General features: G+C 41.8%; 1 protein-coding gene across 1 annotated transcript; it reads right to left on the bottom strand.

Annotated features, from left to right (window-relative positions):
* Positions 1-8,256: 8,256 nt before the first annotated feature.
* LOC308363060 (histidine ammonia-lyase-like) lies at positions 8,257-18,454 on the bottom strand (the record flags this gene model as incomplete). The annotated part of the gene is made up of 20 exons (XM_080835828.1): positions 8,257-8,322; positions 8,734-8,803; positions 8,889-8,997; positions 9,163-9,297; positions 9,494-9,659; positions 10,855-10,920; positions 11,543-11,623; positions 11,725-11,777; positions 12,006-12,101; positions 13,890-14,037; positions 14,552-14,599; positions 14,777-14,916; positions 15,519-15,644; positions 15,842-15,879; positions 16,062-16,128; positions 16,249-16,321; positions 16,741-16,815; positions 17,488-17,518; positions 17,912-17,960; positions 18,229-18,454. 20 exons carry the CDS (start codon positions 18,452-18,454, stop codon positions 8,257-8,259), a joined length of 1,863 nt encoding a protein of 620 aa, XP_080691954.1.
* Positions 18,455-18,915: the final 461 nt, after the last annotated feature.

Below are 18,915 nucleotides of genomic sequence, written 5' to 3'. Positions count from 1 at the left end.
ACGTCTGCATATATACTCAGCCATCCACGCGCACATACACACACACACACACACACACACACACACACCAACACATAACATATATTAACTTCTACACACACACACACATATGTGCACGCCCCTTTAGTCATTCACATTCACCACATACCAACTGTTTTGGGTCACAGATCCAAAAAAGGAAATTTGTATCAGGAAGAGGATGAGAATTGACTAGTTTATTAAGAGCTATTAAAAATCCATAGCCAGTGTAATAAACTAGGCCATATGAATTGAAATGAATGTGTTTTTAATTTGTATTTACTTATTTATAATGTGTATCTGCTAGTATGTACTAGAACTAGTAGAACCCACAGTATATTGTCTGTGGCAGGTGTGGATATATTAACCCAGTAACACTCTAACACTCCGACCCCCGACGGAGTAACACTCCGACGGAGTAACACTCCGACCCCCGACGCATGTGGCAAGGCATCCAGGCCATAACTGACTACAAACCCACCAGCACCACCCCCCATAACAGTGCGGCCTCTTTCCCTGACGAACTGAACAGCTTCTATGCACGCTTCGACAGGGACAACCAGGAGGCTGCCATCAAGGCTGTGCTCACTTCTGACCACCAACCCCTTACACTCTCCTCCACCGACGTGTGTGCTGCACTGAGCAGGATTAATGCACGCAAGGCCGCCGGCCCTGATGGCATCCCTGGACGGGTGCTCAGTGCCTGTGCTGGGCAGCTAGCTGAGGTCTTGACTGACATCTTCAACCTGTCACTGGCCCAAGCTACTGTCCCTGCGTGCTTTAAAACCACCTCCATCGTGCCGGTGCCGAAACACTCCGCTGCAGTGAGCCTTAACGACTTCCGCCCCGTTGCACTGACTCCCACCATCATGAAGTGCTTCGAGAGGTTGGTCCTGGCTCACCTCAAAAGCTGCTTACCACCCACACTGGACCCTTTTCAATTTGCATACCGCAAGAACAGGAGTACTGAGGATGCCATCTCCACAGCATTACACTCCGCCCTTTCTCACCTGGACAGTAACAACAGCTATGTGAGGATGCTGTTTATTGACTTCAGTTCAGCCTTCAACACTGTCATTCCATCCAAACTGATCACTAAACTCAATCACCTGGGTATCAACACTTCTCTCTGTAATTGGATACTGGACTTTCTGACCAACAGACCCCAGTCTGTTCGGTTAGAGAACCACACCTCCTCAACCCTCATCCTCAACACAGGCGTGCCACAGGGCTGCGTGCTTAGTCCTCTTCTCTACTCCCTCTTCACCTACGACTGCACTCCTGTACATGGTTCAAACACCATTGTCAAGTTTGCAGACGACACAACGGTGATTGGCCTCATCAGTGACAGCGATGAGTCGGCCTACAGAGAAGAGGTCCAGCACCTGGCGGTGTGGTGCGCCGACAACAACTTGGCTCTCAATACCACAAAGACCAAAGAACTCATTGTGGACTTCAGGAAGAAAGTTGGCACACACACCCCCATCCATATCAATGGGATGGAGGTTGAGCGTGTTGCCAGCTTCAAGTTCCTGGGTGTCCATATCTCCGATGACCTTTCTTGGACCCTTAACACCTCATCCATTATAAAGAAGGCACACCAGCGTCTCTTTTTTCTGAGGAGAGTAAAGAAGGTCCACCTGTCTCCTCAGATTCTGGAGAATTTCTACCGCTGTACCATTGAGAGCATTCTCACAAACTGCATCTCAACATGGTACAGCAGCTGCTCTGTTGCCGACCGCAAAAGACTGCAGAGGGTGGTGAAAACTGCCCAACGCATCACTGGTTCCACTCTCCCCACAATTGAGGCTGTCCAGAGCAAGAGATGTCTGTGGAGGGCACGCAGCATCATCAAGGACAGCTCACACCCCAGCAACAGTCTGTTTGCCCTCCTCCCTTCTGGGAGGCGCTACAGGGTCCTCCGTTCCCGTACCAGCAGGTTCAAGAACAGCTTCATCCCTGCGGCTGTCACCCTGCTGAACTCTGCTCCACGGGGGTAGCCCCCCCACCCCTTCTCACACCTCCTCCTGTAACTGTCCCCCCCCCCCCCCCCCCTCCAACAACTGAACTCTTGCACTATACCTACTTCCCCCCCCCCCCCCCCACCCTGGCTGACTGCCACTCACCCTCCTCTAGCCATTGTACATTTGCACTATACTTAACTTCACCCCTCCCCCCACCCTGGCTTGACTGCCACACACCCTCCTCCAGCCACTGATCATTTGCACTACACCTCATTCCTCCCCCCCTATACCTGGCTTGACTGCCACACACCCTCCTCCAGCCACTGAACATTTGCACCTTATTGTCTTTTTATAACTGTATCCACTTCACTGTATTACCTGTATTGATTGTACTTTACTACCTCATTCTCTTGATTTCACTTGTTACCATCAGTTTACTTTCACCTGCACTTTATATACTTATCATACCTCACTCTTAGCTCAATTGCTGCTATTCAATTTCTGTTTATATTACAATTCTGTGTCATATTCTAACTCTTACTGTACATATCATATTTATTCACTTAGTCCACCCTACATTTGCACATACTCTGCACTTTTATTGCTATTTGCACTTACTGGTTAGATGCTAAACTGCATTTCGTTATCTCAGTACTTGTACTCTGTATAATGACAATAAAGTTGAATCTAATCTAATCTAATCTAATCTAATCTAAGACCCCATACATTTATAAGTTCTTCATTGTTCAGTAAAGCAATATCTTAAGACTGAAACACTATAAGACTTGATATCTTATGACTAAAACACTTTGAGACCCAATACAATTATAAGTTCTTCATTCTTCAGTAAATCGATGCTGTTTCTCAGTGCCCAGTACCATAGGTTCCCAGCCTCAGTATAGCTGCGATTTGTATTTCCAAAAGGGTAACTTTTAGAAATGTTCCTGTTCAGTCTTATGTAGTGAATATTTCACATTTTTTGCTGGATTTGTTTCCATCACATTTTTGTATGTGAATTTTGATCCTTCAAATAGAAACTTATTGGAATTTGCATATACTCTTATAATTGAATATGAAATAAGGGTTAAGGTTCATGGAAATTATTTTATTCACATTAGAACCCATTTGTTGTGAATTCATTAGGCGTTGGTCGGTGAATCTTGGGTTGAGAAGTGGTGGATGATGTTTTATGTGCTCTGAACGGTTGGTGAAGTGTAAAGTATAGGAGTTTACTGTTAATCCATGTTTACGTAACAATACCCTGATGCCTCTCTTACTCTTTAGGAAAGTGGGATCTTTTGACAAGATGAAGCACCGCCAGCAGTGAGGCTGTCAGACAGGTACAATACATGACATACACACACACACACACACACACTCTCTCTTTCGCACACACTCTTTCTATTTGAAAATAAGTTATATGTTTTAAAGGTACACTGACGTGGATTTGTGAGAAATTGGTTCTATAATGGAGTCTTTAATCTTTCTCTCCCTCCTTTTTTTTTTCTTTCTCCCCCTTTCTTTCTCCCTCTCTTTCTTTTGCTTTCTTTCTCTCATTGCTCTTCTCTGTTTATCCCTCGCATTCCAACGCTCTGACACCGTGCCACCCTTCTCCTCCTTTTCCCTCCCTTCCCCTGCCCTCTCTAACCCACACCCCTTAATCATCTGAAGCGCCATCACCTCCATCTCCCTACCTTTTTCATTTCTCTCTTTTTCCTCCTCTCTCCTTTTTTTCTTCCTTTACTCCAGCTCACTCCCTCTGTATTGTTCATCTCCACAGGTCTCCATACCCACGGCGCTCCTCAAGGGAAGCTCTTTTAGCAGCTTCAATAAGATCACTCGCCCGGCACTTCCATCCTGCTGGGTGTGTTCTAAGATCCGTGAGTTCCACAATCTGATCGAAGATGAAGTTTGACAGTGCCATGCTTTTAGGTCTGAAATGTATGCCATCCTGAATATCTGCATGTGTTGCCTGGAAGCACCAGCGTTTTAGATTATGGCTTATTGGATGAAACCTGTAGAAGAGTCTTTGGCATACTCACTGCAAAGGCTCACAGAGCAGGATGTAACCCAATCGCCTGTTTGTTTGATATGCCCACTGATTCAATATCACTGATCGTTGAGGAACATTTTTGGCACACATTTACGTGTGAGTTCATGTCATTATTGTACAGTCCACAGTGAAAACTATCATCGGGACCTCAGGAAAAACAGGATCATTAACTACATAACAGAGTTACAGAATTAGACCTGTTGGTACACTTCCCATATACAGTGATGCACAGGGAGAGCCCTGGGTCTTCTTAGGATCAGGTCTCTTCCTGACTTTCTAAGCTTTCAGAAATAGTAAATACCAGTAGGTAAAGCAACGTTGATCATCAGGACATCAGTATCACCAGAGGCAAGATAAGCCATGTGTAATAATAATAATGGATATTATTTTTATAGCACACTTTAACATACAAAGAGGTCTCAAGGTGCTTAACAAGGTCACAACAACAATAATGCAAGGTTATAGGAGTGCAAAAATAGCAATTAAAACAGTGCATTCTAAAAACAATAGAGAAAAGAAATAAAAACAGAAACCAGGACTTTAGGTGAAGGCAGATATAAATAGATGGGTTTTGAGGTGTGATTTAAAAGTAGTGAGGGAATCCAAAGCCCTAATGTTCTCCGGGAGCTTGTTCCAAAGTCGGGGCCCCAGCAAGGAGAAGGCACGATCTCCCATTCTGGTCATATTTGTCCTGGGAACTGCAAGCAGGTTTGCGTGTCCGGACCTAAAAGTCCTTGATGTGAGATCAGGGGTGAGGAGGTCCTGGAGATAGGCTGGACCGGTGGTACGCATCACTTGAGAACCTTCAAGGGTTCCAGCATTTTTGTGAGAACTGTCCTTTTAAACCCATGAAGTAGGTGGAACTTACATTTTCATTCGTCTTGTTTATTATATTTTCTGAGATGTTCTCTATTCTCTGATGGCTTATTTCCACAGTATACCTTTAAAAGGCAGAAACAGCATCACAAAGGTCACATTTAATAAGATGATGAAAGAACTGGACACCAACACAAATTCCCAACACACAAACACACACATTCCTTTCACGCATATGTAAAGACACATTCCATCTCACCACACACACACACACAAAAAGAGAGAGAGCGAGGAAGAGAGAGAGAGAGAGACATGTAGAAAGATCCATGTATCTTTATCCTTACTAATCATGCTTCTGGAATCTTTGTGTGAAATTCCTCCGTCTTCTTATTATCAGCTAACTGTCTCAGCTTCCAGTTCCACATACATCGCAGCATCACACACACACACACACATTCTTCTCTGAGGTCTTTACTTACACACTCACACACAAACACACACACACGCACAGGTCACTGGTGATACACTTGCTGCAGAGGTCTGTAGTCAATTACCGAGAGGCAGAGGGATGTGTAGACAGCTCTCATAGTACCCACACAGCAAACCCTACAGTAGTGTGTGCATACACACACACACACACACTCACACACACACACCCACACACACACACTCATACACACTCTCACACACTCACTCATTCACTCACTCACACACACACAGACTCACACACTCACTCACATACTGACACACACACAAACTCACACACTCAATAACACACACTAATCGGGTTGAGTGCTGGGTAATGTATGGTGGCTCTAAATACTTGAACTCTCTTAAATGTGATGGCAGAGACCCTGTCCGGTCACCACTAGTAATTTATGTTGTCATGCTAACATTATGATTGACGGTGCCGTCCTCAAACCTGGCAAAAGGTAGTTCATATTTCAGATGAGCAGCAATCAAATACTAGCCTGACGATGTCATACTCATAATTCTAGTCAGAATATGAGTCTGATACTGCTCCATTGAGCTGTGATTATGGGGCGTGTTTCAACGAACCAGGAAGAAAATGCCTCTTCGCTCAATTGGATACCTAGAACCAATCAGAGCAACGTAGTATGACCATCTGATACATAAAACTTTTACCGGATCCCGTAGGAAGGATCTTTTCGATTGACTTATGCCTTAATCGCGTTTCTCTGTTCCTCTTTCAAAATGAATGCGCTGTCAATATCGGTGAGATATATATGCTCACATTATACTTATTAGCAGCGAGGCTAGCTAGCTTATATGTGTTTCAATAGATTTTTGGTCTAAGCGTTAGCAATAAGAGCTTCAGTTGAGACATAAAATACTCTGCAACATTTGTGTTGCACATACACAACTAACCGAGTCAATGTAGACATAAAAAAGTCGTGTAGATAGCTTAATTCACATAAAATATTTCCCACTTACAGGCTCCCGAGACGCCGCCATCTTGGTACGATTTCGAATCTACCATTAATTCAACTCAAGCCATCTGTCCATCATCGTATAAGCCCGCCCTGACAATTTGATTGGCTAGATCCGTTTTGGATCTGTGATAATTTCTCCCCAACGGAGCAGTGCCAGACCGAACTTCCAGACCAAAAATGTTGTGGGCGGGGTTCGGTCTGGTATCCAGGCTAATCAAATACACCCCTCCTTTTCATACTACCTTTAATGGTGAGCAGTCCACAATTTTAATCTAATAATTAATCTTTATTTTTGTCAAATCAAGCGAGGTGCTCCTCATGGTCCTTTGGCTGTCTGTTCAGTTTGTGTACTCAAAAAAAGAAACTTTTGGGTTTATATACAGTCCTTTCTCTATAAATAGGAAACAAGTAAACAACTTGTAAACAATTACAGCCAATCAACACTTTGATTCAGGAGCATGGAAGGCTTGGGTGGAATTTGATTTGCTGTTGAACAAGTTAGATACATACTGTATAACCCTTAGATACTTATATGTCATTGGTCTGTCATTAAACACTGCATTTTTAGACTTACTAAGATACTTCCCCAAAATGCAAACATGTTATATCACTTTACACTGACTATCATAATGAATAACATTGAATTATATGAATTACAGAAAAATAAATGAATGAATAAATGGCATCTGTGGTAACATTCATATGACATGGTTATATCAGTCCTATGAGGCAGGATTCAAGCAGTCCAATATTGTCTAATATACTATAGCGCCATCTAGTGCCCATGATGGGATTCTTTCACCCACCTGTCGGAATCGATTGTGTTGGATATGTTGCCCTCTGTTGGCCTACACAGCACTATGACGATGCCTTTGGAAGACAGATAAATAATGTAATTTTGCATGCACACTTCATTTCAGTATTATTGGAGTATTATGTGTAAAACCTCTTCAGTCTCACTCTCTGCCCTGAGTTTTGGTCCATGTAATGTAATTTTGCCAAAGACAGTGATTCACTTATTATCTCTCTCTTTCTGTGTGTGTGTGTGTGTGTCTATATTTTTTTGTCTGTCTGTCTGACAACTTAAATCTCTACAGTTCAGTTTATAACTTAATGAGAGTATACATGCACTTGAAAGAGCATGCATCTACTCGCAAATTATAAGTTGAGGAAGTAGTGGTGGTGGTATATACTTTTTACACATGACACACACATGGTCACACTGAGGTACACACACACATACAGGACCATACAATAAAAACAAACACAGCAAATTTACGGTAACATTTTAATAGCAGTTTTGCATAGTTACACTTATTGCAGTTTTTCCATATTCAACCCTTGAAAAAGTCCACTTTGTTCGTCACATTTTGCTACCGTCAAAATATTAAAAAGAATCCATAATATTTAGTCGAGGATCATGGAAAGGAAAGAAAAAGTGCAAAGCTCACCAAACAACTTCAGAATGATTGCACAGGTGAAAGAAGAATTGGTATTTGGATTACCAAATGCGACCAAGTAAAAGCACACCAAGTTTGGACTTTCTGGGGTGAGCATTTCTTAAATTCAGTAATAGGACCCCCTATTGACGAAACTAATTTGGCATACTTCCAAGGAAAGTCCTGAGTATGTCTACCAAGTTTAATAAAGTTTGGAAATTTACATCAGAAGATAGTTGCCATACGGTCAATACAGTACATGCTGTACAATTGAATTGGCTCGTAATTTTGAAAATAATTCAGATGTTAAAATTCTTTCAATAACTTTTTTCAACAAAACTTTAGACGATTCCTGCCTGATTTTGTGCAAATGAGATGAATGGTCTAGGGTGGTTTTGACAAAAAACTTTGCTGCTTTAATGTGTTAACTGGACAAGGCTGCCACGACTGGCATGACTGCTCATCACGGAAGCCTTGGAAGTCAGTATCCACATGCAAAGGATTATGGGTGTTCACAGAGCTCTCTTCAGTTCCATCTGCCTGTACTTCTCCACATATGGCCTCACAACCTCCCACACCTGCAAAGAATAAAGGTCAAAAACAGAGGAAGGCCCTGATGCCTGACAGCTGGTTCAAAGGTCAGATGGTTAAGCTGAGTGAGTAAAACTAAAAATGAAATGTGAGAGAAAGAAACAGAAAGGATGAGGCTCATGACCCTAAAGTAAAGGGAGTGAGAGAAAGAGGAGCATGCTTCATTTCTAGAAGACAGAGAGAAAGAGAGAGAGATAATAGAGGTAGTAGAGATGTTCAATGTAGCGTGAGTATATGAGAAACAAATGAAGCTATGCTAACAGTGGCAGGATGGGGAGGGGGGTTGGAAGAGTACTGAGCCAGAGAGACTAGCACCATGAGTGTGGAGGTCTGTGTGTGTCAAGGTCAAGCATGTGAAAGGTTGGAGGAGGAAGAGAGAGATAGAGAGAATGCTCTACCTTTTCCTCCAACAGGAGCTTGTGTGCAGCTTCAATGTCAGGGCTCATGGCTCGATCCTTGTCCCAAGGCCTGATGGGAAAACAGCTCTTCTTTAAAGCGTCTGCTCCATACAGACTGTGGGTAAGCTGTCAAGCTGTTTCCATTCCTCTCTTACCTGACTACTGACCGGACCAACTTGTGCACCTCCTCCAGGGGGGGTGTGCTCTTCTGAGGGCGACGGAACTCCAGGGCCTGACAGGCAGCCAGCAGCTCAATGGCCAACACTGAGACATAAACATAACAGAATAGTTACACTACATTGGTTATGTAAAAAACACTAACATCATAAACAGCTCTCTGAACAACACTTAGAGATCATGTTGAGTGAAATGTAATCTTTTTTAGATAAAATGTCTCTCTCTGTCTCTCTCTCTCTAGTTGGTTCTTACCCTGCTCCACGTGCTGCACCACTCTGAGGGCCTTGCGTGCTGCCCACCCCCCCATGGAGACATGGTCCTCTGTGCCTGCGCTGGTGGACAGAGAGTCCACAGAGGAGGGGTGACACAGCACCTTATTCTCTGAAACTGAACAAACAGTTACACACACAATTAACACATTTACAAATCATGTCTACACTCATACATACACACACACACACACACAAACAGACCTATATGGCTTAAAATGCGTTTAAATGCATAAGTAAGTGTGCGCACACACACTGAGGCTTTTTTTGTTGTTATATTAACTTTTCATGTTCACACACACACACACACACACCTAGTGCTGCAGCGGTACAGTGTGCTATCATGAAGCCAGAGTTGATGCCGCCCTCTTTGACCAGGAATGCAGGCAGCTCACTGAGGGAAGGGTTGCACAGTCTCTCAATGCGACGCTCACTGATGTTGGCCAACTCATGCACCCCTATAGCCAGGAAATCCATGGCCTGTGTGTGTGTGTGAGCAAGACTGCATGAACTCAGAACTCAGAACTCAGAACTCAGAACTGTTTATTTGACAGCAACAATATAAGTACAATTTTACAGATGGAATAACATACAATAAATTAGATACATAAAATAAACAAAGAAATTAGATCAGTGTATAGAAAAGTATATGATGCTGTCGGGAGAATCCTATAAGGCTACATATTGTGCCGCTATCATAGGATCCACCCAGAGTAGTTAATTGCTATTAAAATAAATTAATATTATTACAAATAAAAATAACTTAGTTGCAAACATAGCAATGTTCTGTTGTACAGCTGGCAGAATATTTGGAAATGAGGTGGGCTTTTGAATACCGGGTTAATCCTTCAAGGCTATGTGTAGTGAGTTTGTCTGTCATGCATGTGTCTAAGTGTGTCAGTAAATGTGGAATATGATGTCTGATACAATGTTTGTAGGCAGCAGTCCTGCAAAAAGGGGGGGAAAGTCTAAAATGGTGCCTTGTGTTATAGTTATGACAGGATGCATTTTGAGTGAACATGTTCATGAAATAAGCAGGGAGATTATTGTTTAAGAACTTGTGGTAGAATTTCAGGCACTGTATTATGTAGATATCATCTAATTTGAATTGATTTTACCGTATGAAAATTGGCTCAGTATGCTCATTATATTTGCTTTTGGTGATGATTCTCATAGCTCGTTTCTGTAGATGTACCAGGCGTGCCGGATTGAGACCCCATAATAGTACACCGAAATGCAGATGCGGAACTATTAGAGCATTGTACATAGTTATTAAAGTGGAACCTGGTAAAACATTTTTCATACGGTTCATTAGGCCGAGTGTACGAGAAATTTTGTTAGCAGTTTTGTCGGTGTGCATGCATATATGTGTGTGTGTGTGTGTTCGGAGAAAGGGAGAGAAAATTAGTATTTTGTGCCAGTAAAGAAGAAAAAGGTTTTTTAATCTTTTATGTAAATTATTTACATTATTTATTTGAAAGTGTATGTGTGTCTGTGTGTGTGTATGTGTGTGTGTGTGTGTGTGTGTGTGTGTGTATGTGTGTGTGTGTGTGTGTGTGTGTGTGTGTGTGTGTGTGTGTGGCAGAGAGTGAGTGAGTGAGTGAGAGAGACAGAGAGAGAGTTTAAGGAGGGAGGTAGAGCAGATTAGCCTGCTATGAAGTATACAATATATTACCTTTGCTGGATATTCCCCATGAAAGTTTCCTCCAGAGATAGTAATCCCTCTCTCAGCAAACACCAGCTGAAAGAGTTGGTACAGTTTAACCTTTAACATGTGTGCCATAACACAAAGAACACAAGTACCCAGAGGAAATATGTAAGGGATAACGGCCGACGAGCTGTACAGTTCTACAAAGATAATGGACGATGCAGGGCAAAGATCTCCAAGACACGCAGCTCGTGAACTGTACAGCTCGAAGGCCATTATCCCGCATATCTCCCGTTTACAACATCCAAAAATGTTTTTATTACTATTATTATTTAGAATTTCCTTTATCTTTAGGAAACTTAATATGCATAATAACCTGATGAATTCTTGATTTGAAGCCTAGTGCTCCCGTTAGAGAAGTCCTTAAAAAAAAAAAACGTTACGTTGGTTGTCAATGGTTACCATTCAAGAGCATTGATATGAACGGCGATTTAACTTTTCTACTGGGACTACATCCAAGGTGTCCGGTTATACGAACTTAATGTACACCCCATTAGCCAATCAGAAAACAGTATTTCGTTCCAGAGGGAGATAAGTGTAGATGTAACAGGATCAGCTTTGGGTAGCTGTAGTGCTTGATTAAGTGGAGATGTAAAGGACCATGTATAGGTTCATGTAGTTGGAGGTAGAGTGGTAAGGGCATGAGTTGGTCTACCGGATTGTCTGTAGCACTGTTGAGCTCAGTGGTCAGGATCTTCTTGACGAAGTCAATGGTGTCATTTGCAATTCCATGCACCTGTTACACATGTACAGAGAGGACAATAGTGAGAATGAGAATGTGTGTAGGCGAGGTTTTGTGTGTGTGTGTTTGTATGTAAGCAAGATGTGTGTTCCTACCTGAGGACAGCAGCGTAGTGTGTATGCATCCTGCACCCGGTCATATGCCCCCCCTGTAGAAGACATGTAGAATAGATGTTTACACAAACACACACACACACACACGCACACACACACACACACGTCTTTATGTCATATGTGTTTATATGTGTGGACAGAGAGAGAGAGAGAGAGACTATGTGTTTGTGTGTGTGTGTGTGTATGTGTGTGTGTGTGTGTGTGTGTGTGTGTGTGTGTGTGTTGGTGTGTGTGTGTGTGTGTGTGTGCGCATGTACACTCACCTGTGATCTCAGAAGAGTAGAGGTCAGAGGGCAGCACAGAGCGCATGCGAAAAGCCACCTCAATCTGACCTGGCTGAGGCTTCGAAGCATGGATATCTGAGAATGAACAGAGAAGATGTTGTACACACACACAAACACACACACACACACACACACACACACACACACACACACACACACACACACACATACACACACACACAGCCACAGCCACAAACACACACACACGCTCACTCGCAATCATTCAGAGTTCAACAAAAGTAGATTACAAGGGAGATAGGCAGACATATACACACACAGAGAAATGAGCATATAGATAGAAAGATAGATAAGGGCCATTCTACCGAATTCGTGTAATATGCAGTCCCTCAACAATAAAAACTATTTACAAAACAATTAGGTATTTAGGCATAGATATTTAATTAGAAAATGTTATGGTCTATATAAACCCAATGCATTACATGAGATAGTGATAAGCTAAATATATACAAAATCATCATTTATAGGGTACTTTCTATTGGGAAGTATTTGTCCCCAACCCTGACATCTAAATTTCAATGCCTTTTAATAACACTTTTCAATTTTTTTTGATTTTTTTCAATGATTTAATTTCAAAGATCTTTATGATTGGGTTGAAACAGAACTTGGAATATTTAGATTTATTGTGGGTTTAATTTTTAAATCAATTTTCTATACTCAAAAAATCATGTCCCTAGTTTTCATGTCACTACCGAAACACAAGAGTTTTAGTCCATTGGCTGAGCCTGTGTTTTAGCCACGACTCTGCATTTTTGACCATGCAGTGACACTGCATCTCTGACCCTCATGGTTGAATGGTAAGTAGCTAAATCCCATAGTTTTTATATAAATGTGTTCCAAAGTCTGAAAATCGACGTGTAACCTTAAGAATTGTCACTACCGAAACGCATGTTTTCTTCAATTAAGTAAACCTTTTGGGGTTTCATGGAAAATCTTATGTTTGTATGTGTGTTCACCTCTTCAAAGATGTGTTTGCATGCCGTGTGCTTGTTAGAATTCTTTATTTATGCTTAAAGTTAGCTAGAATTGTCACTACCGAAACATATGGTAGTGACCTGATGATTTCAGTAGTGACAAAATGAATTGGTAAGTAGTTCAATCCCATAATTTTTAAATAAATGTGTTGTGTGGACTAAAGGGCGGCCCAGAGCACCTTTTGGAAGATTTTGGGAGAGAAATGAACATCCATCCAACAGTGCAGTCACTACCGAAACACTGGATGTCACTACCGAAACAGTGCAGCACTACCGAAACACAGGATGTTTTGTAAAAAATTAAGTATATTGAGTAATCAACTAAAATGTTATGATACTGATTGGATTAATGTATGTTCAATTTCATCAATGAACAACTCTGGAATCAATATGATCAGTATTTAGCATTTTACAAAGAAATATTGCACTTAGATTTTGATGAATTGTATAAATTGAACTTGAAAATTTGGTAAAAAATTCATTTTTATGGATTTCATTGTGAAAACCTTCAAGAAATATTTGTAAAAATACTCTTCAGAGAAGGGAAGGAAACACAATCTGAACAGGTCAATAATAATACTTTTTTACTATAGTAAATGTGATGTTTCGGTAGTGACAATTTTTGGAAGAGGAAAAACATTCCAACACATTCTGAAAATACAATATAAAAATTGACTGTTCTTTTACTAGATAAGTGTACTTTAGATATGGTACAATATACATACGGACAAAGTTTTGGGAATAAAACATAAAAAAAATCCAAATATTTCCGACCTGACTTTGCACCAATTCGGTAGAATGGCCCATAAACATGTAGTCAGACAGACAGGCAGGTAGGCAGGCAGACTGCTAGCTCAGAATTAGTGCGTACCCTTGTCAAAAGCTTTGGGAGTCCCTTTGAGGGCCTCGAGGGTGAGAGCTGCGATGATGTCAGCTTGGCGGGCGATGGCCTGAGCTCTCTCCAATGCCTCTGAACCCAGAGCCGAGATCATCTGGGCCCCATTGATCAGAGCGATGCCCTGGGGACAACAACACCAGAAGTGTGTGTTTGTGTGTGTGTGTGTGTGTGTGTGTGTGTGTGTGTGTGTGTGTGTGTGTGTGTGTGTGTGTGTGTGGGAGTGCGTGTGCGTGTGATGTGCTTGTGCGTGTTTGTGTGCGTGTGTACGTGAGAGAGAGAGAGAGAGACATAAATTGTCAATGTATTGCAAAGGTATCGTTTTCTGTGATTGCATTAATTCATTTTTATCTCTTTGGGCACTCAAAGAGAGGATTGAAAGAGAGTAAGAGCAGGGAGATGAGAGTATTTATAAAAGTGCCACTCTGACTACTGCTATAACTCCTATTGTAATTATTACTACAAGATCTGTTCCATTTCTCATTCTCCTCTCGTTACCTCTTTTGGCTTCAGGTTGATGGGAGTCAGACCGACAGACTGGAGTCTGACCGACAGACACACACACACACACACACACACACACACACACACACACACACACACACACATAAAGTGTTCATGAGATCTCCTCTGGTTACCTCTTTAGCCTTCAGGATAATGGGAGTCAGACCGTGGCCTTGCAACACCTGTGCGTTGAGACAACATACACACTCTTGTTAATTTGGTCTCCTATCTACATCATACTCCATGTTAAATTGATATTTACTTTGACAAAGGACAGAGAGAGACAAATACTTTAGTTGTTACACACTTGGGTTAGGTGATACGAATACTGATATTTGACATGAGTGAGGGTTACCCACCGCTGTGGCGTCGGCCCAGCCGCTCTGTGGAGACCACATGAGCCCTTCTCCCATCAGCCCCTGTGCCAGGTGGGCAAGAGGAGCCAGGTCTCCACACGCCCCCACGGTACCCTGCTCAGGCACCCACGACAGGCAGGATGCTACACATACAAACACATACAAACACAGATGCACAGACACAACATCAGAGAAGTCTCAGCTAGTACCTTAGTTAAGCTAAGCATCTTAGCTGACAGGGAGAGAGTGTTAATCAATGTGCCCAGCCTACATGGATATCATGTGTGGCCACCCCGGGACAAAGGGTGACTTTCACTCTTATCTGGGCAGTTCTGATTATCAGCTTTTGCTATTTAAACAGAGGAGTAAACGGTTATGAGGAGAAAAGTATAGATCTATAAAAAAATGACGATCTCTGCTGAAGAGTCACACGACGTAGAGATATTATTTCGAACACAGTGATCGAGTGATTGTGTTTGTGCACTGAAGTGATGTTCCGCAACATCAAAACAAGTATAACTACTTTGGAGACACAGTTGCAGCTGTATGCATCTGCATTGTGTGAACGCAATAGTTTGGCGTTTGGGGTTAACCCTCATTCTGATTATAAGGTGGTGATTCCGATTTACAACACTTTCAATACACACAGTGATGACAAATGTTAACAAAGAAAAATATCTTATGATTGAGTGTGTGTATGTTGTTTTAAGACCTACAGCTCAAAAAGGTTTCTATCTTAGCTCACCATTGAAGGCCGCTATTGTGGCCTGGAGAGTTTCCATGGAAACGCCGCTGAATCCTTTAGCCAGTACGTTGATCCTGACAGCGAGGAGCATGCGGGTCCTTTCAGGACTCAGAGGGTTACCCACACCTATAGACACACATACACATGACCGCATACAGACATACAAGTGCGCGCGCACACACACATACACACGCATACAGACATAAAAGCGCACGCATACACATATAGGAGAAGATGCCCAAATGCAAACACGTGCAGTACAACTATTATCTTTTCCAGTTTACAATAATCTTCAAGGCAGAGACCAGAAGTTGATGAATTACCAGCACTGTGAGAACGGATCAGGTTATCCTGAAGTTCCCTGAAAACCAAACATACACATGCATGGACATACACACACAAACATAAACACAGCCACACACAAACATATTTATTAGTTAGCGAATTGTAATACTCTGATCTGTGTTAGAATTAAAAGACATCTCAATCAACAAAACCACTGAACTTCGCACACACAACTTGATTGGTTAATTCTAAACTCACTTGAGTTGATCATTTGAGATGGCAGTCTGAGCAAACTTCCCAAAGCCAGTGTTTACTCCATAGACGACTGTAGGGTCAAAATGACACAGGTCATCCACTGGCCCAAAAGACAGGTGCAACCCAATGTGACTTTGCGTGTCTTGAGGTGTGGATCAGACACTGTATGAGTGTTTGGTGTGTGTCTCACCTCGGTTCTCCTTGATGATTAACTCAATGACATCCCTGGCATCGTTGACTTTCTTTATAGCCTTCTCTGTGAGCTAAGATATGTGCGTGCGCACACACACACACACACACACGCACACACAAACACGGGCACACAAGCACATGGTTAATGTTTTGAGTTGATATCGACATTAAGGAGAGCAGCAGTCTTATAACAATGTCCTGGCTTGAGTTGCACATGTTTATTTACCCCTGTTTTGCATTGAAAGCACTGCACATAGTAACACATAGTGTTGAAGTTGTGTGCTCAATGTGATCTAGGATAACAACCACACCAAGAATTAGTCAAGCTGAGAAGGCTAACTTCATTATCCATCACACACATGACATGTTAACACCTAATAAAACATATAGCAATTATAGACCCTAGCTTTAGGTGGATGCAAAATGAGTAAACTCGAATGGACATGCTGACTGACATCACATTTGTTTGGCTGATCATCAAGCATGTTACCTTAATCTTTAAAAGTCCTTTTCCCAATCTGAACAGGTCGTACGTGGTCAGGCTTTCCCCATCCAGGGCAAGGTACTACAAGAATCAGAAAAGCAGAACATCTCAAAATGGCACAGTAAGCAAACAGAATAGAGTAGTTCAGTAGTTCAGGCTGAAAACATTCACACCGAAGAACAGTGAATTGCCATCAGCACAAAGGTGGACAGGGGAATGAGTGAATGAATGAATGAATGACTGAATGACTGACTGAGTTATTTAATTGTGTAATATAAGAGTGAATGAATGAGTGAATGAATGAGTGATGGAATAAATGTGGAAGTCAAAAAAATGTGTGATCAAACAAATGCAAGAATGAATCGATGAAGGAATAAGTGGATTAGAGAATAAATGCATGCATCAGTGGATTAGTGAATGGATGGATGGAATAATGAATGCAGGAATGAATAAATAAATGGATGAATGAATGAAGCACACACCTCTGTGTCTTGCCATCAGCACAAAGGTGGACATGGGAATGAGTGAATGAATGAATGACTGACTGACTGAGATATTTTATTGTGTAATATAAGAGTGAATGAGTGAATGAATGAGTGATGGAATAAATGTGGGATGAAATAAATGTGTGAACGAATGAATGCAAGAATGAATGGATGAAGGAATTAGTGGATTAGTAAATGAATGCATCAGTGGATTAGTGAATGGATGGATGAATGAATGAATGAATGAAGGAATGAATAAAGGACACACCTCTGTTGGTTCCTTCCATTCTGTTTGTGCACTACACATTTGTCAAGGAAGACAGGTGCAGCAAAGATGATGGAGATCAAAGATCACCACCAACTAGTGACAACTAGTGGCATAACAGCAGTGGTGGAAAGTAACTACGTACATTTACTACTGTACGAAAGTACAATTACTCGACTACTGTATGAAAGTATTTTGAGGTACTGTTTTATGCTACTTTATACTTCCACTCCTCAAGCAAGTACTTTTACTTTAACACTCTAACTACATTTTGCTGCTAATCTTGTACTTGTACGAAATGTACTTTTAAGTTGGATTTAAGTAGAATTTTATCATGCATGACTTTCACTTGTAATGGAGTATTGCTACATGCCATGTTGGCATACTTTTACTAAGTAAAGGATCTGAATACTGCATAAAAGGATACCTAGCAAACACAGGACCAATTGGATGAGTCCAGCAGTCCCCGTCCATCACTGCAAAAGAGGAGCACCCGTCTTAGTTAAGAGAAACACCCCCTGTCACCAATCAGAGAGTATGCCCATCTTACTTCTGTCACATGCAATTCATGAAATTAATGAATGAATGCCCCATGCGGTGAATCTGAAGGCAGATTTGGAGAGTCACTCTTTATGTGTATTTTTGGTATACTAATAACTGTGAATCTTAACACTAACTAATTGCACTTGCATACTAATTCAGTTTTAGGTATGCAGCTGTGGATGTACGGATCGGTTCTGTTACCAAGGTCAACAAAGTCATTGTTGCGCAGCACATTTCCGATTGGCTTGTCCAGATTCAGCAGTGCACCATCAGCACATCTCCTGACCCAGAAACTGGGCTGATCAGCGCCACCCTTGGTTTTAGGGGAATGAGCACAACTCAGTCCCAATTCCCGTAGGGTAAGGTTCCCGTCGCCACACATCTTCACCACCCACTCACCGCCCACGCGAACACTGACCCGAGACATGATGCTGTGGAGAGAGAAGGAGGTAGAGAGAGGGAGAGAGAACAGGAGACTGAGAAAGAGAGTGGGGACAGAGGATAAGAGTGAGTGAGTGAGAGAGAGAGGATGAGACAGAGAGAGGGAGACAGAAAGAAAGAGAAAGAAAAAGAAAACAACAATAAGACACAAAAGACCAGAGAGATAGAGCAGAGAGAGGAAAAACTAAAGAAAGTGAGATATACAGAGGGGATATTGATGGTCGGGGATGGATACATTTATCTAACAAACGTCCCTCTCAATCAGAAAAATGTCTAATATCGGGCTCAAGGAATTTGACAGGAGCAAAGGACTCTGCTCACAAATATCAGTTTGACATTACAAACTCTGCAACAGTTTATTGGCTGTTTACAATTCCTTAAAATCAATATATCTTGTTTATGCGTTTATTTGAAAATGGACAGTGTACATTGATAATCATTGCCAAA

Source organism: Sprattus sprattus (assembly GCF_963457725.1).
Source record: "Sprattus sprattus genome assembly, chromosome: 3".
Lineage (NCBI taxonomy): Eukaryota > Metazoa > Chordata > Actinopteri > Clupeiformes > Clupeidae > Sprattus > Sprattus sprattus.
This window is presented reverse-complemented; position numbering and strand designations above follow the sequence as displayed.